The sequence below is a fragment of the Lissotriton vulgaris genome, chromosome 9 (assembly GCF_964263255.1).
Source record: "Lissotriton vulgaris chromosome 9, aLisVul1.2, whole genome shotgun sequence".
Taxonomy (NCBI): Eukaryota; Metazoa; Chordata; class Amphibia; order Caudata; family Salamandridae; genus Lissotriton; species Lissotriton vulgaris.
This window is the reverse complement of record NC_141697.1, coordinates 390939298-390962350: the sequence shown is the minus strand read 5'-3', so window position 1 is coordinate 390962350 and position 23053 is coordinate 390939298. Positions and strand designations below refer to the sequence as shown.

General features: G+C 44.8%; 1 protein-coding gene across 1 annotated transcript in view; it reads right to left on the bottom strand.

The window, feature by feature from the left end:
• Positions 1-4547: 4547 nt before the first annotated feature.
• Positions 4548-23053, bottom strand: part of LOC147690170 (cholesterol 24-hydroxylase-like) — a 440216-nt gene continuing 421710 nt past the window's right edge. Inside the window, exon 15 of the mRNA XM_086937762.1 lies at positions 4548-4792. Coding sequence (XP_086793888.1) covers positions 4637-4792 — 156 coding nt within the window. The 3' untranslated portion in view covers positions 4548-4636. The remainder of the gene's footprint in view (positions 4793-23053) is intronic.

Below are 23053 nucleotides of genomic sequence, written 5' to 3'. Positions count from 1 at the left end.
GTTCAAGCTGACTTTTGTAACTCTTTTAGAATGGCGCCGGCAAGCTGCCAGAGCCATTCTAAAATAGTTACAAAAGTCAGCTTCAACAGGAAGCTCTAATAGATAAAGTAAAGCAGGTGTTGCTCAAATTCAGTTACACAATCATTAATCACCCCAAACTTTGGGTGATTAATGATTGTGTAACTGAATTTGACCTTCAACTGGAGAAACCTGCTTTACTTTATCTATTAGTGCTTCCTGTTGAAGCTATTTCTAGCTATTTTAGAATGGCGCTGGCAGCTTGCCGGCGCCATTCTAAGTGGGGCTGAGGGCAGAAGGGCGCAAAAGTGGGACAGAGGGCAGAAGGGGACAAAAAATGAGTGGGGCAGAGGGCAGAAGGGCACAGAAACAAGTGGTACAGAGGGCAGATGGGCATAAAAAACGAGAGGGTGGCAGTGATTAAGCAGGCAAAAAAAAGCCTGCGAAATTGCAAAGCGCCTCGCGAGCACGCTAAGCGCCTCGCGAACACCCGTGAACACGCAAAAACAAAAAAATCCGCAAATTCGCGCAAATTCGCGAATTTTGCGGATTGCCAATTCGCAAATTCGCAAATTCGCAAATTCGCGGATTGCCAATTCGCAAAATCTGCCAATGCTTAGATATCACCAAGGTCAAACAGTTGGATAAAGTAAGAGAACTGAGGCTGCAAAAGAGTTCTGTTTGTTAAGTTCAGTGTTCATTATACACTTATTCTAAGTCTGATTCCAAGTATTCCCAACTTAGACGAAAATGGGAGCAAAGAAATATGTACAAATCATGTTTGCCCAGTGTTCATGGCCCATGAGCACAAGATTTAGCAAAATGGGTGGTCAGGATTAAAACCATGCCACACATTTAAACTTGCCCACAAGACCACAAAGAGATTGTGGGTGAATCTGATGGCATGGCTGGAAATGATTAAAACCATGCAGCGAATTCAAACTTGACCACAATCAGAGTGGATTACCAAAGGGGTTCAACAAAGTCGGTGGTTACTAGATGAATCTGTGGTTAATGTTGTGTATCATTTCATTAATGTCTGAATGTCTAAGACACTATTTCATTCTAATTAAGTAACAGGTGTCTTCTTTTTGTACACTTCTGTCTTCAGTTGGGACATAATACAAAGTTAACATCACTCAATGGCTGATGACATTGGACCATGTTTCAAAAGCATCTAAAGCCATTGACTGTCTCCCAGTTAAGGATAACACCCATGTTTAGTGCCTTAATCTGTGTCTCCTTATGCTAAGCATCTATGAATGTTGAGTGCCTAACCCTATTTAGACCTCAGAAATTTCAAGTGATTTCCTTAAATAGGAATAATTGAATGACCACAGCAATGACGCATATATAGCAAAGAGTTTGACCTTGGCAGAATAGTATATAGGTACTGTATTTTATGGTACTGAATTGTATTTTTTGTATACTGCGTCATAACTTTTATGATGCCCTCAAAAGCTATATTGGTGGTTGAGTGATTACTTTATAATGATAATCAAATGGTATAGTGTTAGTCTATAGTGCAACCTATATCTAGTATGTTCAGTGTTGCTTATGAGATTTGAGAGTGTGCTCCTTTTCGTGTTGCTGTTATCTTGTAGTAGTGTTAATTCAGGAAAGTGAATACGAACAACATAGGATCTCAGTTTGCATATATGATCCTTTACATCTTATAATCTGCTCCTAATGAATCGCATGTTGAGTAGCAGCCAGGTTTCATTGTGTTTAGGATCTACATGGTTGTTGATGATCTATTTTATGATAGAGACTAGATGGGATTGTCAGCAGTCCCAATGTGCCACTTTCAACGTCACAGTTCTCCTTATCCTATTACTTCAGGTGGACACCGTAGCCATAGACAGGAGTTGACTCCTTAGTTGGGCAGGCTCAAGAACTATCTGGAAGCAGCTTATTAATGTTAGGGGCTGTACCAGAGCTTCGATTTCTGGACAGAGAAAGCTTCCGCCAATGTGGGATTTTCTGAAAATACGGACATAGTGTGGTTAGAGCCTTTCTTCCATGGTTTCTACACAGCTTGATTCTAACTCTTGCACTGTACCAGTCTAGCAACCACCAGGGTTGACAGAGCAGCTGTCAATTATATATAATGATGTTGGCCTTCTTATGGAAAATGATGGCCTGATTCACCTGGGTAAACGTACACGTTTGTGTAAGTTAATGCTTTTTCAGTATTCAGAAAACTGCATGTTAATTGTAAGTTTATGAGTTTGGAGACTCCACAGATGGGGCGGAGAACTTTGAACATAAAAAGATAGGACAGGCCTATCTTTTCATGTAGGGAGTTCTCTACACCAACTGTAGAGTCTCTACACTTGTAAATGTATGTACAGGCAGTTATGTGAATGCTGAACTGGCCTTTTCTATTGGCGACCTATGGGAGTCCCACAATAAAGTTCTCTTCTCAATGATCATGATTTCAGTCTTGTTTGTGTTTAGCTTCAGACAGTGTATCTTCATCCAGTGGACAATTTTAGTCATGTAGGCACTGAATTTGATCTGGGTACTAGTTGTCTTGTCCGTAAGGTAAAATATTAGTTGTAAGTCATCAGTGTAGGAGAAGTCATTGATGTTGTGAGAGCAGATGATGCTGGCTAGAGGGATCATATATGTATCGAAGAGGGCCAGGCTCAGAGAGTATCCTTGTGGACCTCCACAGATGAGGTAGCGGGTGTCTGAGGTGTATGGTGCAGGCTGACTGAGTTCTAATCAAGAAGGAGCAGATCCATTGAAGTGCATGTCCTTGGATTCCTATGTTGTGTAGGGGTTGGATGCAGGCAGGGCGAGAGCCCTTGTCAAATGTTGAGCAGAGGTCCAGGAGGATGAGAGCCTCTGTGTCTCCTCCGCCCGAGTCATGTGGATGTCATCAGCTATTGGGGCAGTTTCAACGCTGTTGTTGGGTCTGAAACCAGGCTGGGTGATGTTGGCGATTGGGTGGTTGTCGAGGTATTTGGTAAGGCATGTACTGATGATTTTCTCTAAGACATTGGCATTGTAGCAGGGAGATCAGTCTGTAGTTGGAGAGCATTCAACGTTCCAAGGAGGGTTTCCTTAGCAAAGGGATGACAGTTTCGTGTTCCCAGTCTAAAAATTTCATGATTATTCTGTTCATACCAAACGTACATTATCCCAGCTTACTTTTGATTTCTCAATAGCACTATTCTCACATGTCTTAGTAATGGTACTTTTTTGATTGAGTATAAAGACCACAAATCTGCCTAGTTCCTCCTCACTCTTGGTATTATTTTACCTTTCTGGACATTTTTTAAATACATGCCTGTACTCTTTTTAGAAGCACAGGCCAGGATGTAAGCATGTCACTCAAAAATATTTAGTGACTGCTCGGATCACTTACTAATCCACGGAGTATGTTCAGATGTGGCCCCATATAGCTATCAACTAGATATAGGGTCTGATTTAGATTTCGGCGGACAGGTTACTCTATCACAATGGTTATCAGATATCCCATCCGCCAAAATATAAATCCCATAGGATATTATGGGGTTTATATTTCTGTGTATAGCATATCCAGCACTGTTTTGACGGAAACACCTGTCTGTCGAAATCAAAATCAGGTCTATATTAATCTCTGGGGGCACAGTCAGATATGCCAGTAATAACTCACTAATCCTCATATATTAGAAAGGAATTCAGTAAGGGAAAACCAAAGATAGAATGGCAATTGGGAGTCCAGTCTTTATTCCGACTTCAACATTAGATTAATCTGCGGCAGGGCTGAGAATTTGGTATCCCTATTGAAAAACCAATCATTCTTTCCCTTATTCTTTTGTCCATCTATTTATGCCTACTTTTGTGCTGTACAACTGAATTTGTGTGTTACTATTTGTGTGGGCTTTGGTTTTTAGACTATGTGCATGGAAACCACCATACCGATTATTAGCTGTGAAAAAGTGACTGTCCATCATATGGTCTGTGTAAATGCATGGCAGTCAAAAAGTCTGTGAACATCGGTCACATGACTTTTCTGGTTTTCTATGGGTTTTGGTGTGTGTGCATGGCTATCTCTTTTTGTGTTGTTCTGTGTCTACATGGAAGATGAACTTTGCTTTATTTGCTCAATATTAAGCCCTTCAGAAAAATTGCACATCCTTTGAAGATATATTCTTTCTTCAGAATGTAACCTTTTGTTTTGTTATAAAATAACCTGAGCTTTCTAACCATGGTGTAGAGGGCAAGGAAGGAGAGAAGAAGGAAGCGCCTTATGCCTTCTCAAACAATCCCAAGCTACCAGGATATCTACTAATCCCTGGCACATTAGGGGGCATCACATGTCAGAAGAACAGCTGCCATATCAAGAAATACAAATGTCATAGTTAGGAGCTGCTATAGTTAGGAGCTGCTACACAAGTACTGTGCTTTTGGGGGGTTGGGGTGGGGGCGAGAGAGGCACGTGCACAAACAACACACAATCTCAACAAAGCTTTGAAATTTTTATGTGACTAACTTCTTTTGCAATTTGATTTGAAGTACTAAGAACCAAGACAACATTTGTGAATGCAAACACATAACGTTTAATTAATATGGGAAAAAAGACAGTTTAAACAAGCAAGTAAATAATAAAAAAAACTCATTATTATTATGATGCCTTTGCATTTCTCCTTGGCGTTATCCTGCAGATTACGCCATCCCATGGCCGAAGAGTTCCACTGTCCAAAATCTTGAAGCTCTGTCCAGCCACAAGCTCAAACTCAAACCTTTGCAATAGTTTTGCCATCACCACTTTAGCCTCCATCTGCAGAAAACAAGGAAGCCTTTAGAAAGTTGAAACCATGTTTTTTTATGACATGACATAATGTGGTCTGTCTCTACGTAAGTCACAAATGCCTTGCTATGTGTGGCTCTCATAGAGAGCCTCCATCATTTATTTCATTTTCCAAATGTGTCATAACTCACTGCTGAGCATAGCAACAGTTGATAACAAAACTCCTCACCCACTGTTGCTACTGTCATAAAGGCTGTTCAGGCCAGCTGACAGGGCTTTCAGATTGCAGCTGTGCTTGTCTGCTGCTGTCACTGAAAGCAGAAAGTATACCTGAAGGAGGGGAAAGAAAGGGATGGAAGGTGGTAGGGAATGCCAAGGATGGCAGGTAAGTTCCTATTTTTTTACCTTGTCGACAGGGATACATAACAGAGGCCATGTTAGATGTTGCTCAGACATTAGTCCTCTCCACCTGTGTAGTAGTTGGAAGCAGAGGCAGATGATTTATAGATGGGTTAAAAGTGAATTATGAGGATGTTTTCACCTCATGGTTCTGAAGGTCATTATTGACAAACTCGATTTCCCTGCCATTGTCTATTTGATGTTACTCAGAACCCCATCGTGAAAAACTGTTACCCATCTATAATTTGCCCACAAGTATGTTTCATTATCAACAGCTACGTATAGACATTAATTCATAATCAATATATTCTATCCACAAGTGTAGGAGCCTTTTTTTTATTTTAACCTAATAGCCTGCCATAGTGGGCTACTGCCCATTAAAAGCCCTCCCCAGCGTTAAAGGCCTGAGCCAAATGTGAGGGCCCCATTAACAGGGGAGCTTGACTTTAATGCTCCTATATCCCAGCTATGGAGAGATATAAGGCTATTAGAACGTTCCACCACTAGAGGGCAGAATGTTCTAACAATTAGGCCAGTCAGTCAGTCAGGATATCTTTATTTGACTTATTACAAGTCATACAAAGAAACAATAAACAATAAAACATAACATAGGATACATATGCCCATACATACATAGCCCAGCATTTTCATAAAAAACATTAAAACTACAGATATAAGTTAAATACTATACAAATGTTAAGACTATACAAATTCATTCATAAAAGGCAAAAGTAATAGTGATTCTGATGAAAAACCTTTAAAAATTGCTAAGGCGAGTTTTGACCGACAGCTTTTGCCCTGGCTGCGGCAACTAAGAAATTCGCGATGCAAAAGTTAGTGCGGGGATTTGACAAAAGCTGTAAATAAAGCAAGGCTGGACGGACCTGAGTGAAGCCCGCTTCTTTCAGGACAGGGAGTAGATATTTTTTCCTCTGCTCATGAAAAAAGCTGCAAAACATGACGAAGTGCAATGTGTCCTGCACCGAGAAGTCGTCGCATCTACAGGGTGGGGCTTCATCTGGCTTCTGCCATCCCTTATATGAACCAAGATGGTAGTGTATCAGGTTTAACCTGAACTTGGTTAGCAGAAACCTATGGTATGGAACGGTTACAAAAATAAGATAAGGTGCGATGGAAGGGGCGCTAACCAAAAGGTTATGAGACCTAACTGATGGCTTCAATAATTCTGCATCCTCACGATGCGCTTCCTTCCTATCCATGAATGCCTTTTTTATGTGACCTATATCTCCAACCCTGATTTTGTCTGGGCATAGAAAGAGCTCAGGGCGGCCCAGGTCGGAAAAAGATTTAATTAGGTAGGCCATCCATGGGATACTACTATGTTTATCTAAAGATAAAACATCCTTCAGGATTGTATGGTTTAGTGGGAGGTCTTCGTTTAACCACAATTTCAACCATAGAATCAGGGGTGCTAAGCTCAGTAGATCTGACAAATACGGTAGGCCCGCCTCTCGATGGATTGAGTAGGTTGGGGTAGACTGAGGTACAGATAGAAGGGATCTAATAAATCTGTTTTCCGCTCTCTGGATAGGGTCAAGATTAGCATAGCCCCACAAAGGAGAACCGTAAAGTGCAATAGCCACTGGCTTGCTCTTATAGATCTTTAGAAGGGCTTCCATGGGCCGGGCTCCCAGCTTGCCTGCAAAACCAAGGATCGCTGAGGAGGATCTAATTACCGCCAACTTTTTGGCTCTTATCTGTGGTCCCCATGTTCCCTTTTGATCAAATAAAACACCCAGGTAGGGGAATGTCGTTACCATTGAGACGGGAACCCCTCTACAAAAGAAAGATTTGTGCCTTTTTTTGGTGCACTCGCGCCCCGTTACCATTGTGTGTGATTTTGATACATTCACCTTCAAATCCAAATTATTCATAAAAATGCCAAATGCGTCCAAAAGAGTCTGGAGGCCAACACCAGTTCGAGCGATCAGCACAGCGTCGTCAGCGTACAGGAGTGCCGGAATTTGCACATCCCCTGCACGTGGGACGTCCGCATTCAGGCCGCGCAGATGTGCCCCCAAGCCGTTGATGTAGATGGTAAAAACCGTGGGGGCTAAGATGCAGCCTTGACGTACCCCCTTTAAGGATTTAAACAATGGGGTACATCTGCCATTGTTTGACACTCGGACTGCTGCGAAGAGCTCCTGATGCATAGTGGCCATGAACGAGACCAAGGCTTCTTCGATGCCCAGCTCCAACAGGATCACCCACAATTTTGATCTATTAACAAGATCGAACGCCGATGAAAGGTCCATAAAGGCAAGAAACACAGACCCCTCCTTGGCTACAGTATACTTGGAAATGAGTAGATGCAAGTTAGTACATTGTTCAATGGTACCCTTTCTCTCTCTAAAACCGTATTGCAAGTCAGATAGGCCTCCACGGTCCTCGATGTTCTCCCTCAATCTGGCTAACAGAACTCTGCACAATATTTTTATGGTCGAGTCCAGTAGGGATATGGGCCTGTAGAAAGCGGGGTCGTCCCTGCGCCCTTTGTTTTTGAAGATGGGGACGATCGTGGATATGGCCCATGAGGCAGGCGCCGGGTTGCCGTTCACTGCATTAAACAAATTTGCCATAACCTCGGCCCATAGCTTGGGAGAGAATATGAAGAAGTCAGCCGGGACTCCATCCGGACCAGGTGCCTTGTGTTTGGTGGTTGCCAGGAGTGCTCTTTCCACTTCTTGCGAGTTGAAGATAATGGGGTGTGCGTTTTTACTAGACAGCTGACCCCTGTTTCTGCCTTCGTCATCATCTCCCCCATATACATTTTTGAAAAAGGACAACCATGTTTCGTCAGCGATCACACAGTCCATGGGTGCGTTGTTATCTTCCGCAAATAGGGGCTGCCTCAGGATCTCCCAAAATCTCCTACTGTCCTTTAGTACAGCCGCGGAAAGGAGATTATCCCAGGTTTCGCGTTTGATTGCGTTTTTGCGGTTTTTTGTGGCCGCTTTGTAGATCTTCCTTTTTCTAGAGATTTCAGCTCTATCCCTGGGTACAAGTTTTAGTGCCGCTAGCAGTTCTCTGTGTGCTTTCGAGCATTCATGATCAAACCAGCGCTTATGACCTTGTGCTCCCGGGGTGGGTTTAACCAGGAGATCCTTAGAGACCTGGGCGCAGATTGCCTCATATGCTGCGACTATGGTATGCCCTTGTGTATCCGGATTTCTACAAAGCTCAACTTGGGCTTTGATTTTGGGGAAGCATTTTTTATAGAAATTGTCCGGGATCACTTTAGCCCACTTCACTCGTCTATTTTGATCAGCGGTCCTCAGGGGATGTGCCGCTTTCTCCGTTGCTGGGGGTGCCCCCATGTAGGCACCCCAGGCCACTTCAAGAAGAACTGGGTTGTGATCGCTGAAGTGAGTGGGTACAGTGCAATAGGCCATAGTCCTGCTTAGAATTCCCCGAGTCACAAAAATATAATCAATCACTGTACCATGTAGGGTGCCGGTAAAAGTTGGAATTCTCAGGGCGCAGTCAGGTTCAATTAAATCAAAGTTGGCCAGGAGTTCCTCAAGCTCCTGCCCCTCTACAGAATGTTCGAAATGAGGGCCCTGTATGGCTGCATCCTCAGCCTCCTTTGCATCACTACCCTTGCAGGCTAATTCGCACAAATGAATATTAAAATCGCCTAATAAAATTAACTCATAAACAAAATTTATATCCTGAAGTACTGTGTTTAAAATGTTGTCTAGGCTTGCGATATTACGACCATTATAATCGCTATTCCTAGAATTATAAAAATTTACATATAATGACTTACAGTCTTTACTGGTCACCCTCTCAATCATTAAAATGTTATCGGAATCAGAGCTGATCTGCCTATAGCTGCCTTTTAGAGCCAGTGAGAACAAGATCGCCAAGCCCCCCTTGGCTCTACCCGCTCTACTAGGGACTGCAGGTTTAGTAAAACTAATGTACCCATCCCACCAAAGGTTATACGCCGTATCCCAGGTTTCTTGCAGGGCGATGATATGATGCTTAGAGATAAAACTTAGCCATGCATGATCCTGACGTTTGGCGTTTAAGCCCGCCACGTTCCAACTCATTATCTTACAGTGGTCAGTGGATGGCCTTAAGTCTACTATCGCAATCTCATCTGCACTTTCAACTATTGGTTGTTGCAATACCTGACCGCCACCTGTAACTAATGAGTCGAACGCCTCCTCCCGATCCTGGACTGCTTCTGGTTCGAGTCAGTCGCAGGAATTTAAGTCTGACAGAGGAGCAAATCTGTTGCCAGTACCAAATCCCCACTCAAAAGGGGTGGCTGCCTGGGCCTGTCCAAATGGAGCTAAGTTCCACAGAGGTTGTGGGGTTATTGGGTGTACCGGGAACTGATCATTTCCCAACCATTGTGTTGGCCTAAAACCCCTGGTGTTATAATCATAGGCCCGTATACCAGAACCCCAAACATTCCCTCTTGGCTCTTGTACCAAAGGTGGCCTGATGTTTAGGTCATTTGGGCGATAGGGTCTTCCTGGCTCCCTATAAGCTGTTGGTTGAGACCAGTCATTATGATGTCGAAGTCTAGGGCCCCCTTCCTATCTGTCAGCATTGGTAGATCTTTTGTAGGTAGGAAGTTTAGGTAGGGTGGTAAACCTATTTTTGTCGAAAAAGAACTTGAGGGTGAGAGGAATTATGGAGCCACTACGTCGTTGGGGCGGGAAGATGTTGTTTAAGATGTCTGGGAGGACCTCGGCATTGGCAAAATTTAAGATGACACAATCCCCTTGAAACTTTTTGGGCTTGCTACCGATCCATGGAACCCTCCTTGACATAACAATATCCCCTGCCAGCTTATCAAAACCCTGTTCTGTCATAAACATATTATTGGTTAGCCAATGCAACGCTTTGTCTTTTAGGTCCTGGTTGGACTCTACTTTGCCTTGTGTTAAAACTGGGACGTTGGCCAGCACCAGGACAACCGGCGAGGCTTCCAAGATAAATTGGGCAGAGATGTCCGCTTGGTGTGCTTCCGCTATAGCAGCAGATGTACTAATGCTAGGGACTGCAGTATCTGCAACCTGGCCCACTGCAGGTAATGGTGGTAGTGAGGGTGATGTGGGCGGGAGTGACGACCCTTGCTGTATGGGTTGCGAGCTACTCTCATTAGGGGTGGCCTCTACGTTTGTGGGTATTAAGTTTGTGACTAGGGACGATAAATTTTCAACCTCGTCTGCCAGCTTACTATGTGCCGCACCCAACTTTTTTACCTCAGATGTTAACTTGTCCAATTTCCCTATCATGGGTTTGATTATGGTCCTGATTTTAATATCAATCATATCTTGGATTCTGTTAAAGAGGTCCTCGTCGATGGTGCTTCTTGGCTCAATATCAGTGACGGGATCAAGCTGTTTCCTTACTCGAGTTGGGGGTGGTGTAGCGGCCTTCTTCCTGCTAAGATGTTTGCCCCCACGTTTGGCTGCAGATTTTCGACAAGCTCTGACAGCCCTTGTGGCAATTTGTGGAGAGTGAAGAACTACTTCCGTGGCAGCTGTCTGCTGATTTAGATCATTGGTGGTGTTATCTGATAAGTCGATCAGATCTTGTCTATCTGATTGGAGGTCAGAATCAGCTTTATCCTCGGAGTCCGGATCTTGAGAAATCAGATTTTCTGGAATCCCTGGAAGATTATCTGGCAGTAGTTCAGAAGTCTCGGAGCTTAGGGCGCTTGTCGATGGACTTGCTGACGGCAAAATGGGTGATTGACTCAACCCAAGAGATTGCCTACGCTTGTTATTGATGTCGTTAACTACTTGCACAAGATATGAGTCTAGGGTGTTCACAGACTCAGCTGGGACAGGAACCCGTTTTTTCCCCATTCTTAGGATAATAGCAGTTGTAAGAGCAGGAACCCTAACGTCAAGTCAAGCCGGGTAGGTTGTAGAACAGATGTACTGCTGGCAATGATGATGCGATAACAATACATGTGGCAGTAATGCAATGTAAAGACCAGAGAGTCACAATGGGTACAGTACCTTAGTTTGCGGCAGATAAATGTAATGGGGATGGCCTAGCCTGGCCTTTTCGTGCCTCTGAAGGCCACAGAGGGCCCGCCCTTTGCCCGGGCTTAGCCCCGGGCGTCCCGCTCGCGTCCCGCGATGCTGAGGGCTTCCAACTTTGTAGCGCCCCTCCCGGCGCTTTTGCATCGTCGGGGAACGCGCCGCCGCTAAGCCCGATGGGAAGTGTAGTCCCTAGGCGGCGGCGCGACTGGTGGCGGGATTCCGGTGACTTTGGCTGGCTGGTCCGCTGCTCCGCTTCAGTAGAGCTCTCCGAGCGCTCTCCTCACTCAGCGCTACAAGGTAGGGCTCTGCTCGTCTTTGGCAAGTGTACTTTCGCCTCCCCCCCGCTCCACCGAGGGCTTCCAACTTTGTAGCGCCCCTCCCGGCGCTTTTGCAGCGTCGGGGAACGCGCCGCCGCTAAGCCCGATGGGAAGTGTAGTCCCTAGGCGGCGGCGCGACTGGTGGCGGGATTCCGGTGACTTTGGCTGGCTGGTCCGCTGCTCCGCTTCAGTAGAGCTCTCCGAGCGCTCTCCTCACTCAGCGCTACAAGGTAGGGCTCTGCTCGTCTTTGGCAAGTGTACTTCGCCTCCCCCCCGCTCCACCGAGGGCTTCCAACTTTGTAGCGCCCCTCCCGGCGCTTTTGCAGCGTCGGGGAACGCGCCGCCGCTAAGCCCGATGGGAAGTGTAGTCCCTAGGCGGCGGCGCGACTGGTGGCGGGATTCCGGTGACTTTGGCTGGCTGGTCCGCTGCTCCGCTTCAGTAGAGCTCTCCGAGCGCTCTCCTCACTCAGCGCTACAAGGTAGGGCTCTGCTCGTCTTTGGCAAGTGTACTTTCGCCTCCCCTAACAATTAAAACAAAAGGCCTCATGGAGCCCAACTGGATTAAAATCCCCTCGGATTCTGTGAGGCCTTTGTTCACAGCAACAGCTGACAGCATTGGAATGTTGGAGCTCCAGGATTCTACTGCCCATTAGAAGCCCAGAGCTCCCAAGATTCCAATGTTCTAATAGTGTTTTGTTCATAACTTTATTTATACATATTCCAGTGCAATGTATTTACATCAACTACCGCTGATCCATATCAGAAGCAAGGTAAAATAGACTTACACAAGATGACACCAGATGACACCTGACAGTAGTCAGAATTAACATTTTACACAATTTTTATTGACAATCTTTTATTCGATACCCAGTGTCGCATTGGTACATTGCCTACTAGGACATGTAATAACTGTACTGAAAATCTTTGTCTCAAAATGAAAATATAGCTACTGAGTTCATGTTGATTCTCATAAAGAACTGTTCTCCTAATGAAGGTATATTTTTCAATAGCACCGAACACAAATAAGACACAGAGCCCCTAGCAAGCCTTTTGTCCCTACACTACACCACAAAAAGCTACTTTATCACTTGCATAGATTCCTTCAGCATGCCAGACATACCAACTATACTCTGGTTTTTGATTGTGGGGGCTGAAGGCCCTTCTCAAGCAACAACCACAATTGCTGTAAGGGTGAACCACAAAAGCCACTAAATTAACCTGTGCTTAACTCTGGTAGCTTGGCACAAAAGCAGATAGGCTTGACTTAGAGGCAATGTGTAAAGTATATTTGTAGCACTCAAACAGTAATGAAGTGAAAAAAGAGCACAATAATTTAGAAAAATAGAGTGCATTTTAATAAATACATTAAATCAGAACAACAACCGAAGAATCATAGAAATGCAGTTTCAAAGTTTTAGGGTAGTATAGCTCCTAAAAACGCAAAGTGCCACTTGCAGTCATCTGGTCATGTTAGACGGGGAAAATGTCATATGTTCAGGCTGAACGCAATGGAGTGTGGCTGGGATGCAGGACCTAGGTTACTCCCAAAGAAAAAGTCGCCTTTTCAAAGTTGAGCGCAAAGAGTCTAGTTCACTGCGAGGAGCAGGGAGAGCGTTATGGATGATCATTGCTGCAGTGTGAAGAGCAGGCCTGCCGTCATGGACAGTCGTCACAGTAGCATGAAGATCTGGTCGGTCTTCACTGATGGTCCTTGCTCAGGTTTCACGTTGACCGTCATTGTGGGCTGTCGATACTTTACTGTGAAGTGCAAGTCTTGCATTGGCCATCGTCACTAGCTGTTGCTATAGCCCAAAGGTTCTGATTCGCCGTTGAATCGTGTTGATGGTCGTCGCAGGCAGCAGAGTCTCAGTGCAAACGGGCCCGTTCGCAGTTGCAAAGAGCACAAAAGTTCAGAATTTCACCTTCTTGGCAGAGGAGTGCACTTTGATGCCAGCTAAGGGTTCAGAAGTTAGAATCTGGAGAGGCACTAGCAGGTAGGTCCAGTTGGAGAGGCACTAACAGGCAGGTCCAGTTGCAGCAGGGAGACCTCTGGAGTTGGGTGTATTCATTTAGCTCAGAACAGGAGGCCAGTCAGGTAGCCAACTCTGGTGGTTGTGGATTGAAGAAGCAAGGGTAGGCTTCCTTCCTCTGGTAGCAGGATATCAGTGCAGTCCCTCCAGCAGCAGGGCAGCATGGCAGTCCTTCCTTTGAGTATTCAATAGGTGAAAACGTGATCTGATGTTTGGTTCATGGGGTCCAATATTTATTCCTGGCGCCAGCATTTGAAGTGGGAGCACTATCTATACTACCCCCACACCTGGTTTTGGAAAGTTCCTTCCTTTCCCTGCGCAGGCTCCAAGTGGTCTACAGTGTCAATAAGCTGGTGTCAAGTTCCTTGTGAGTGTGCTGGAGGCAGCCATTTGAAATGGAAATGGTGCAGGGAAGAGCTCCACCAAAGCCATCATGGCAGGGTGGCCCATCCTGCCAACCCTGAGTCTGCCTTTGTTTCACTGTTTGGGAGGAAGACACAAAGGACAACTGCCAAACAATTCATGGTCATATGACCCAGGACACAGGCACAAGCACCAAATGGCTATAACACAAAAATGGCAACCTTCTAAAAGTGTCATTTTGGGAATTGTAACTTACAGCCCGACTTTACTATTAATGTGGGTTTAAAATTACAATTCAATGAGTGTTAACATCATTTTCCTATCTCTTCCCAAACTTAAATTATCACTTATTAAGTGTAATAAGGTAACCCAATGTTATCCTTTGAGAGAGGTAGGCCTTGCATTAGTAAAAAACAACTTTAGGAGTTTATCACTACCAGGACATGTAAAAATGAAACCCACATGTCATACTTGTTAAAGATTATGCACCCTGCCCAGTGAGCCTTTAGAGCCTAAGTGAGGGGTGACTATATGTATTACAAAGGAAGGTTTAGAACTAGCAAAAGATTTATTTTGGCATGTTGAAATGGCAATTTGAAACCTGATACATGTTTCAAAGGCTACTTTAGTGGATGACACGATGAGTGCTGCAAGCCAAATATTGGAATTTAATTTACATGCCTGGGGTACATGTTGTACCACTTACTAGGAAATTACAAGCAAATGAAATGGGCCAATTTAATGGTGAGCCAATTTTATGATGTTTTAGGGAAAGAGCTCAAGCACCGTAGAATTGGTTAGCAGTGGTAAAGTGCACAGAATCCTTGTGGCAACAAAATCAAACTCATCAAAACAGAAGGGGTGAAGGCAAAATATTTGGGTGACTACCACCCAAGGGTGGCAGATCCAACATGTCCCCCCACCCAGCTGAAAGTAGGGAGAACTTCCCAACCTCATGGGAGTTCTCATAAATAAGGAGGAAAAACCTATAGAGTCTAGCAACACTGGAGTAGTCAGACCTAGACGGTCCGTACAGTAAATTCCCTGTAGGGAGATGGACCACCGTAGCAGTGTGGGATTCCCACCCCTCATTTACATGAGCCACCTAAGAGATCTGTGATCTGTCTGAACCAGGGATTGAGTCTCAAACAAGTATGGTCTTAACTTTTACAGTGCCTAGACCACTGCAAAGGCTTCCCTTTCTATGGCATCCCACCCCTGTTCCCTGAAAAGTATCAGCCTGCTAGTGAAAATTCCAGGTTAGTCTAAGGCCCTCTTCATTTAGCTGAGAAAGTACAGCCCCTATGTCATGTTCTACGGTCGGTTTGGATGATTAATTCCTTAATGAAGTCAGGCACCTTGAGCACTGGTGCCGTTCACAAGGCCTCCTTTAAGGTTTATAATGCTTTATAGAACACATCTGTCCAGATCACCTTCTTAAGTTGCCTTTTAGAAGTCCACTAAGTCAAGGGGCAAGAATGGTGCCATAACCCTTGACAAATCTCCTGTAGTAGCCAATGAGGCCAGGAAGGATCCCATCTCTGTTTGGGTTTTTGCCGGGTTCCCAAGCCAGAGCGGTCTTAATCACTGTTAACCTGGTGACCCAGATAGACCACCGAACCCGGCATTTATGTTACTTTCTGGTCTTGATAGTTAGACCTTACTTCTCAGGGCCTGATACAGTACCCAGTAGTGGTTAGGGTGGTCTTCCCAGATAGAGCTAAATACTGCAATGTCGTCCAAGTAGACAGCACTGAAATCCTCTAACCCGGCCAGGACCCAGTTGACCAGTCCCTAGAAGGTGGCAGGGGCATTCTTTAACCCAAAGGGTATTATCCTGAACTGGAAGTGGTGTCTGCAGAATGCATACCTTCCCTTGTCCCCTTTGGCTAAGGCAATCTGCCAGTACCCTGATGTGAAATCAAAGGTACTCATCAGCTGGGGGGTGGGGTGCGCATCAGCTTGGTGACTGACTTGAGTCTTCTATAATACACACAAAGCTGGAGTTCTGAGGTGGTGCCTGGAGGGGTGACCTTGGGTGCCAGCACAACTGGGATGAACAAAGAGCTGTTGGGGTCCCAGTAGGAAGGCCCTCTAGTACTGGGGGACCACCAACACGCCAGTTGCCTCAGGCTCAGGACCCTTAGGTTTGCTATACAGGACATCATTCTCTCAGTAGATGAGGTGATCACCAGAGTTATCTCCATTTGCCTGGGCTTCAGCCTGGTCCCAAATACCTTTGAAAGTGGGGCACTCCTTCTTTGCTTGGCAGAGAACTTTGCCCAGGAGGGGCCTCCTTCAACTTGCCAACCAGCCAGTGAAGTAAGTGCCATATGTATGAACACATTTTCCCATAGACACAGAATGGGTAAAACCCTTTGATACATCTGGCCCTAGGTCTCCTAGGGCAGCAATCCTTCCCTGTAAGTTACGGAGCATTCCCCTTAGGTTCTGCTCCCTCCTAGACTGTGGGGATCTCTGAGGCACGCCTCATGTGCCTTCTGCCAATCCTATTCTTGGCAGGTGCCTGGGCAATTGTTCCAGACCCCAGGTCCATAAGAATTACCTCACGGGAGGCCATGGATTGTGTGGTCAGGCACACCAACTCAGGCAACTCTAGCGTCTCCAAGTGTGGCCAGAGCTCCACCTCCAACCAGATGAAGAGCTCCAGATCATTGCCCAACAAACAATCCTCAGACATGCCTGAACTCATATCTACCTTCAAGGAACTTGACTCCCCCAATTCAAAGGGAACCAGAGCTACTAGGTTGTGACTCTCATGGTTGTTAGCAATAACCACCTGAAGGACTAGATTGGAAGATACCTGCTCTGAAATCACCAAATGACACTTGACAGTAGTCATACTGGATACTGTGCCGCATAGCCTCCACCCTCTGCTTATTGATGGTGGCCCACTGCCTTTTCTTCTTAGCATTACTAGGCATGTGATTCTTGTGTACCATCTCTCTGTCTCTTTGAGACACTGAGGTGACCTCTGCATTACCCCGTACTAACTGGAACAGCCTTCTTCCTGAGTACTACCTTAGCCATCGCGGGGGTCTGCTCAGCAGAGGGAGGATGCTGCTTTTTCGAGCTACAGGGGCCATAATTTGCGTGCCTATACCTGTAGAACTCAAGGGGAGAAGTGACCTTAAGGTTGTTTCCCATGGAATCCTCCCTTCTTCTGGTTAGGATTGGGCTGTGACTCCTTCCTATGGAAACCCTTCTGGGGGTGCTTTGAGAAAACGGATGTTTTATCTTTGTCTCCCCCTCTCTTTCTTCTGGTGGGGACCCTGTCCACCTTACATTAATCCACCTAAACCATGTGCTTTCTTGGACACTCTGGTGCTGACCCAGAGGTCTGCCTCATGTGCAAGCTCTCGGGTGAAGTAAGCTTGCTGTCAATAAGGCATTAGCGCACCTCTTCAAATTGAGTATTGAGCATGCGCTCTCAAAATCAGATCATACAACCCTTCGTAATCACTCAGTTTACTGCACTTCACCCAACATTTCAGTGCCTTACTGGAGTAGTCAATAAAGTCCACCCAAAGCTGCTTGACAGCTTGGGGCTGTCAATAAAATACATGTAGTATTTTTCTAGGGTGAGCCAAACTTGATGACAAGAATGGCTTTCATGGGGCATACCTTACCTGGTCATCTACCTCTAGTGTCAGCACATTATCCCTCTCCACTGTGGGCATATGTTTTCCAAGACTTGCTCCTCAATCTTCTCCTGAGACCCTATGCATCCTCAGGGCTATCTCATTAGCTTCTACAAAAACCATTTGTCAATGTCATCTCACACCACACAGCTAGTCAGGAGTTCTTTAAGAATGTAGACTCTCTTGTCCACAATGGACCCTGCCGTTTTGCTGCTACCATTGTTTCTGGACCCTGCATGTTGCCTACCTTTGGGGCCCGCAAGGTATGACTCACTTCATGAGTCAATATGAGTTTCCTTTCCTCTTTCTGTCAGCCTCAGCCTTCTCTCTTGAAAAAGCTCTCCCTGCCTTAGCCTGTTTTTTCTTGTGCAGCCCTCTATTTTTGGATGCTTCCTGCATTTTTAGTTTGGTCATCTGCAGCCTAAACTCCCTTTCTGCTTTTCTTCCCTCCAGTTCCTCGGACAATAAGTTGTGGAAGGAGATACTGCTGCCTGCTCTGGATATGGCATTGGAACTCCCACCCTAGGAGCCTCCTCTCTTCTCTGGATCAACCATCAGGGGGTTGGCATCCTCCCCTTCTATCTACTCCTCAAAGTCCACTTCCTCATCCTCCTCTTGTACTGTAAACTGTAACTGTTGGGCCTCTTCCCAGGCCCTGGGGGCTTTCTTGAGCGCCTTCTTCCTGGAGCCCTTGGTTGCAGGGTGCCCTGCAGAATTCATCAAGCTCAGCTGCATTGTAGCTCTCCAGCTTGATGAGCTCAAGCACTATGCTAGCCAGAGGCAGAGTAACAGGGGCAGACATTCAGGTAGAATATAACTTAATTTGGAAAAGCAAAATAGCCCAATCAAGGAGAATTCAAAAGAGGTTGAATCTGATGTCAGATTATTTATGAGGATTTTAGTGCTACACAAAATTACTGAGTGGCACTGCACAACACAAGTACTGAATTCCACCACTGCTACCAATGTAGGAACTTGTTTTTTTGAGAGGGAGAGGACCCTTCTCAAGCAACAACCACAATGCCTGTCAGGATGAACAAAAAGTCACTAAATTAACCTTCGCTTAATCCTCTGTTAGCTTGGCACAAGAGTAGCCAGCCCTAACTTAGAGGCAATGTGCAAAGTATTTTGCCAGTATTCAAACAGTCATGAAGTGCATAAAAATCATACCATTTTCAGAGATTATTGTAAGTATTTATACATGTCATGGCTGTGTGTTGTCTAAGGAGCTTTTTTTAAATCTGTTTTGGTATTAACAGCTGGTTGAAGTGATTCCCAATCCAGTATTAACCTAGGTTTGGGTGGACCACTTGTTGAGAAGGCACAGACCTCCATTTCCACTCCAACACATACTCACAAAGAAGCTATTTTACAATCTACTGAGATCTGGGAGTAATGGGGAGCTCCAGATGTCATTTATCAAGGAGTAGTGCTAGGTCAATTACTTTTTTGTATGATCTATAAGCTGTAGGTTGTGATATGACCCCCGATAAGCACATCTTTGGTCCTTCCATATTTCACCTACCTGTCCAATCTGAAATATAGTTTATGCCCTTTGCACACCACTGCTTAAGGACCCCACATGACCATACCATTAGACCATAGGAGGCCCTTTCCAATTTGAATAGGGGGCACACAAATAGTGCACCAGGGCTCATCGCCTGCAACCAGGCTGGGTTCATATCGGATGGGCATAGTTGAACTGATAAAGCAGAAAACAAGCATTCTGGGAGACTTGGCACACATTCTGCATTGCAGATCTGAGGGGTCCTCACTCAGGTATTCTATCCATTTCATCCATAGATGATACAAACAATTGGTCTTAGTCATTCTAAATGTGTTATTGGCTACAATAATGAAGTGTCGCGCACTCCCCGAAGTAAAAATGATCTTCATCAGTGCATGAACCATGGATTTCTGTCCCACCCTTACCCAATGTAAGAGTGATCGTTTTGCATAATGCTGCAAAAAACAAAATTTGTCCTAGGGATAGGTAGATCATAAGCAGCATTCATTTTTCTCAAATTCCCTAGTGAAATCGGAATTCTGAAGTGCAGCCAAGAGATGGCCCAACCCTAATCTAGATGGATTTACTTGGGATTTGAGCAATTCGAGAGAACCTCTGAAGCACCCGAAGTGATAGCTTAGGAGTGTATGGGGTCTCCCAATCTCTCTGCTTCAAATAGTGGTCCCAATAGTATTTTGGCACGTAAAGTTGTATACTGCAGATAGAGGCTAATTCCTAGATATCAATGTGAACTATATCCTCATGCTCCTAAGCACACCCAGAGAAAGTTTGAGGGTTAAACAAGCTAGACACACTATGGGAATGTGTAACAAGTTAATAGGTCTGAAAGTGATGGACCCCTGCCACCCTCCTCATCCAGTAAGAGATACAGAGTGTCTAGTGGAACCCACCTTCTGTTCGCTCCCCACATCAATTCCATCAGGTGTATGGATAGTTTCCAAAAGAAGTGTCTCTTAAGTAGTAATGGTATGTTTGCAAAGAAATAGACAAGTTTGGGAAGTAACATCATCTTAGTGAGGGCTACTCCACCTATCACCAATAAGGGCAACTTACCCCAAAAAGCTATTGAGGATCTAAATGTCGTAATCGCATGTCCCAGGTTCCTCTGCACTACAACTTGGTATTCCCTATGTACTTTGACTCCCAGAATGTTTGAAGTGCTATTGGTAATTCAAAAAACATAGGTGAAACCAACTGCCTGGCTTCATCCTCAGTTAACAGGAAATGACACTGTTCACCAAACGTCTACAGTTCATTCACTAATACTGGAAAGCCCTTGATATAGTTGTATATATACAGTTTTTCCTAATGAAGGTTAAGGAATGCATCTGCAAGAGTCAATTAATCCCAACCATATGCTCAACACCTAGATAAGGTGTTTTTATTAGCAAAGGAATGGTCCCAAAACGAATTGATCTGCATTTTATTGGACTACTAAGGAATATTCCCTGTAAATCAGAAACAAACTTTTAGGCATCAAAGGCACATAACAAAAGAAATTGAAGTAGATATAGTATTCATTAGCTGTATTACAAGTATAATAGGAAATGAGAAAGTCTGAATAAACAGAAGCATTTCGTTGCCTCCATTTTTGTGACACACTGATCAATCATTTTACAGTCAAACCTATACTCAATTTCAAGGCAGAGTGTGCATATACACTATCCAAGCTTCCAGAAATTGTTTGAGGTGGTTCTCCAAATTGTATTTTCTGGCTGTAGCTCAGACACAACCTTTATGCATATTGATGGCTCTCATAGTAGGTAGCAATGCTACTACCTCCAAGCAGGAGTATCCAAAACAAGAGCACAATATAATGTGAGCTCTACCCGGCTTTCATCAGTCTTTCTGAAGTAGTCATCAGGCTTGTAAAAAAGGGCAGGCACTGTTCTGCTTTCCGCACCTTTAACAACAGAAACTGCTAATCTATGTTTCATTTTTACCATCTACCAAGTGTCATTGCTGAGGAAGAATACATCAGCAGCTTTTTGCTAACAAGGACATCGTTGAATGTCTGTGGCTATACCTTACTTTACTCTCCCCTTACTTCAGTCTCCACTATCAAGTCCCAAAGATGCAGTCAATACAATGTCACAGTCTGAGGACAGCCAAAATGTGTTCCGCTGGTCCCAGCACTCAGACTTTCATCATACATGAAGTCTTATTAGTGCACTCTTGCTAATCATTCCCTACACTTACTCACACCTGATATACACATAGAATGACAGCACAAAAGTCTGGGAGTTACAGAGACTATTTTACTAGTCTTGATACTCAGAGCTTCTTTGCTGGCCTTTCAAACACTTCTACCACATAAGTACCTCCATCACCCTTCAACTTGCCATCAGAGTTTTGCAGACCACTCATCTAGTGCTGAAATGATCACTGCTGACCTTGTTTGTCAGTACTATCACAGCTGGCAATCAGAGCCCTTTGTTACATAGAGTCATCTGTGGGCCAACTCACCTGATCTATCTGAAGCCTCCCTGAGTCCCCTCTTGCTTATCGGAGTCGTCTTAAGATCCACTGCTGCCCTTTGCTGATTGCCATAGCCTTTTGAGTCCCTATGTTAGTCCTTGACCATTTTTGATAAATTCATCCTTCTGAGATTCTCAAAACCTTATCTGCCATATTTTAACAGATGACAGTCCTTTCAACCGTCCACCAAAATCCTTTTCATCCATCCACGTTTAGACCCCTTGCTAAGTCCAGCCTTCTGAGCTCCTCCAAGACCATTGTGCCAGCATCATACAGAATCTGCTATCAATCATAGCTCAGAGGGTAACAGTCCTCGTTTATTATTTACTTTGCATGCTCTAATTTTTCAACAAATGCTTACAAGCAGATTAATAAGTGTTCTGAAATGGGTGTGGTTTCTATGTGTTGACAGCACAAGAAGCCTGAATAGGATTAATTTACTAAAGGAATATCTTAATACATGTGGCCTGGAATCACACAGGTTTCTTCCTGCTCCCAGTTTCCTCTTTCTCTTCCTGGTCTTTCTATACCTTCTGGTGTTGGTATTCCTCCTGGTCCTGTTTCAAGACTTCTTTTCTGGGTTGATTAGGTCCTCGAGGCTCTTTTCCTGGCTCTGCACATCTAGCTCCAGCCACTATGGTACTGGTGTCCTAAATCTTATGCTACTGATGTTAGTCCTTCCTAGCCCTGCTCTTCCTGTTCCAGCCCCTTCCTGGTGCTTCCTTACATATGCCCTTCCTGGACCGCTTGGTCCTGGTGCCTGTTAATTTTTCCACCCAGACCCTGCTTATCAGCCGAGGCATTATATACCAGGTTATCTTGTCCTGGCCCTCCTAGGTCTGCACTTCTATTCCTACAGGTTTGGGTCATGCCGATGCCCCTGGCTCTAGTCCTTTTCCTCTAGGGCCACTTGGTACTGTGTCCTCCTTATTAGGTCCTCCTGGGGTAGAGCTAGTCATTTTCCTCCTGGTCTGATCCCCTTGGATCCTTTGGCTCTGGTTACCCTGGTCCCCCTGATCTTGCTTCCCAAGATCCTAGTCCTCTATTCCACTTGATACTCCATGCCCTGGTCACCTTCGTTCAGCCCTCCTATTTCTCCTAATCTGGTATGTGTTTATCATGAACTTTCTAGTACACCTAATCCTACTCCATCCTGTCCCAGGTCATTATGGACCTTGTCTACCCACCTGCTCTTGATCTGATTATTTCTACTTGCCCTGCTGCATCGGGCCATGATATTCCTGGCCTAGACTTGAAAGTTCCCATGCTCCTTGTCTTTGTAGTTCTGCACTAAATAATCCTCTTAGATCTATTGTCCATGTTCTGTTCATCTTGTTTCTAGTCACCTGTTTTCATCATCCTGGCTCCTGTTAACATGATCCCCTAATCCTCATCCTCCTCTTTGTCCCCACTCTTTTCCTCCTTATCCTAGAATGTCTTGTCTTGGTGCTCCTGGGCTTCTGTACATCGATCTTCCTG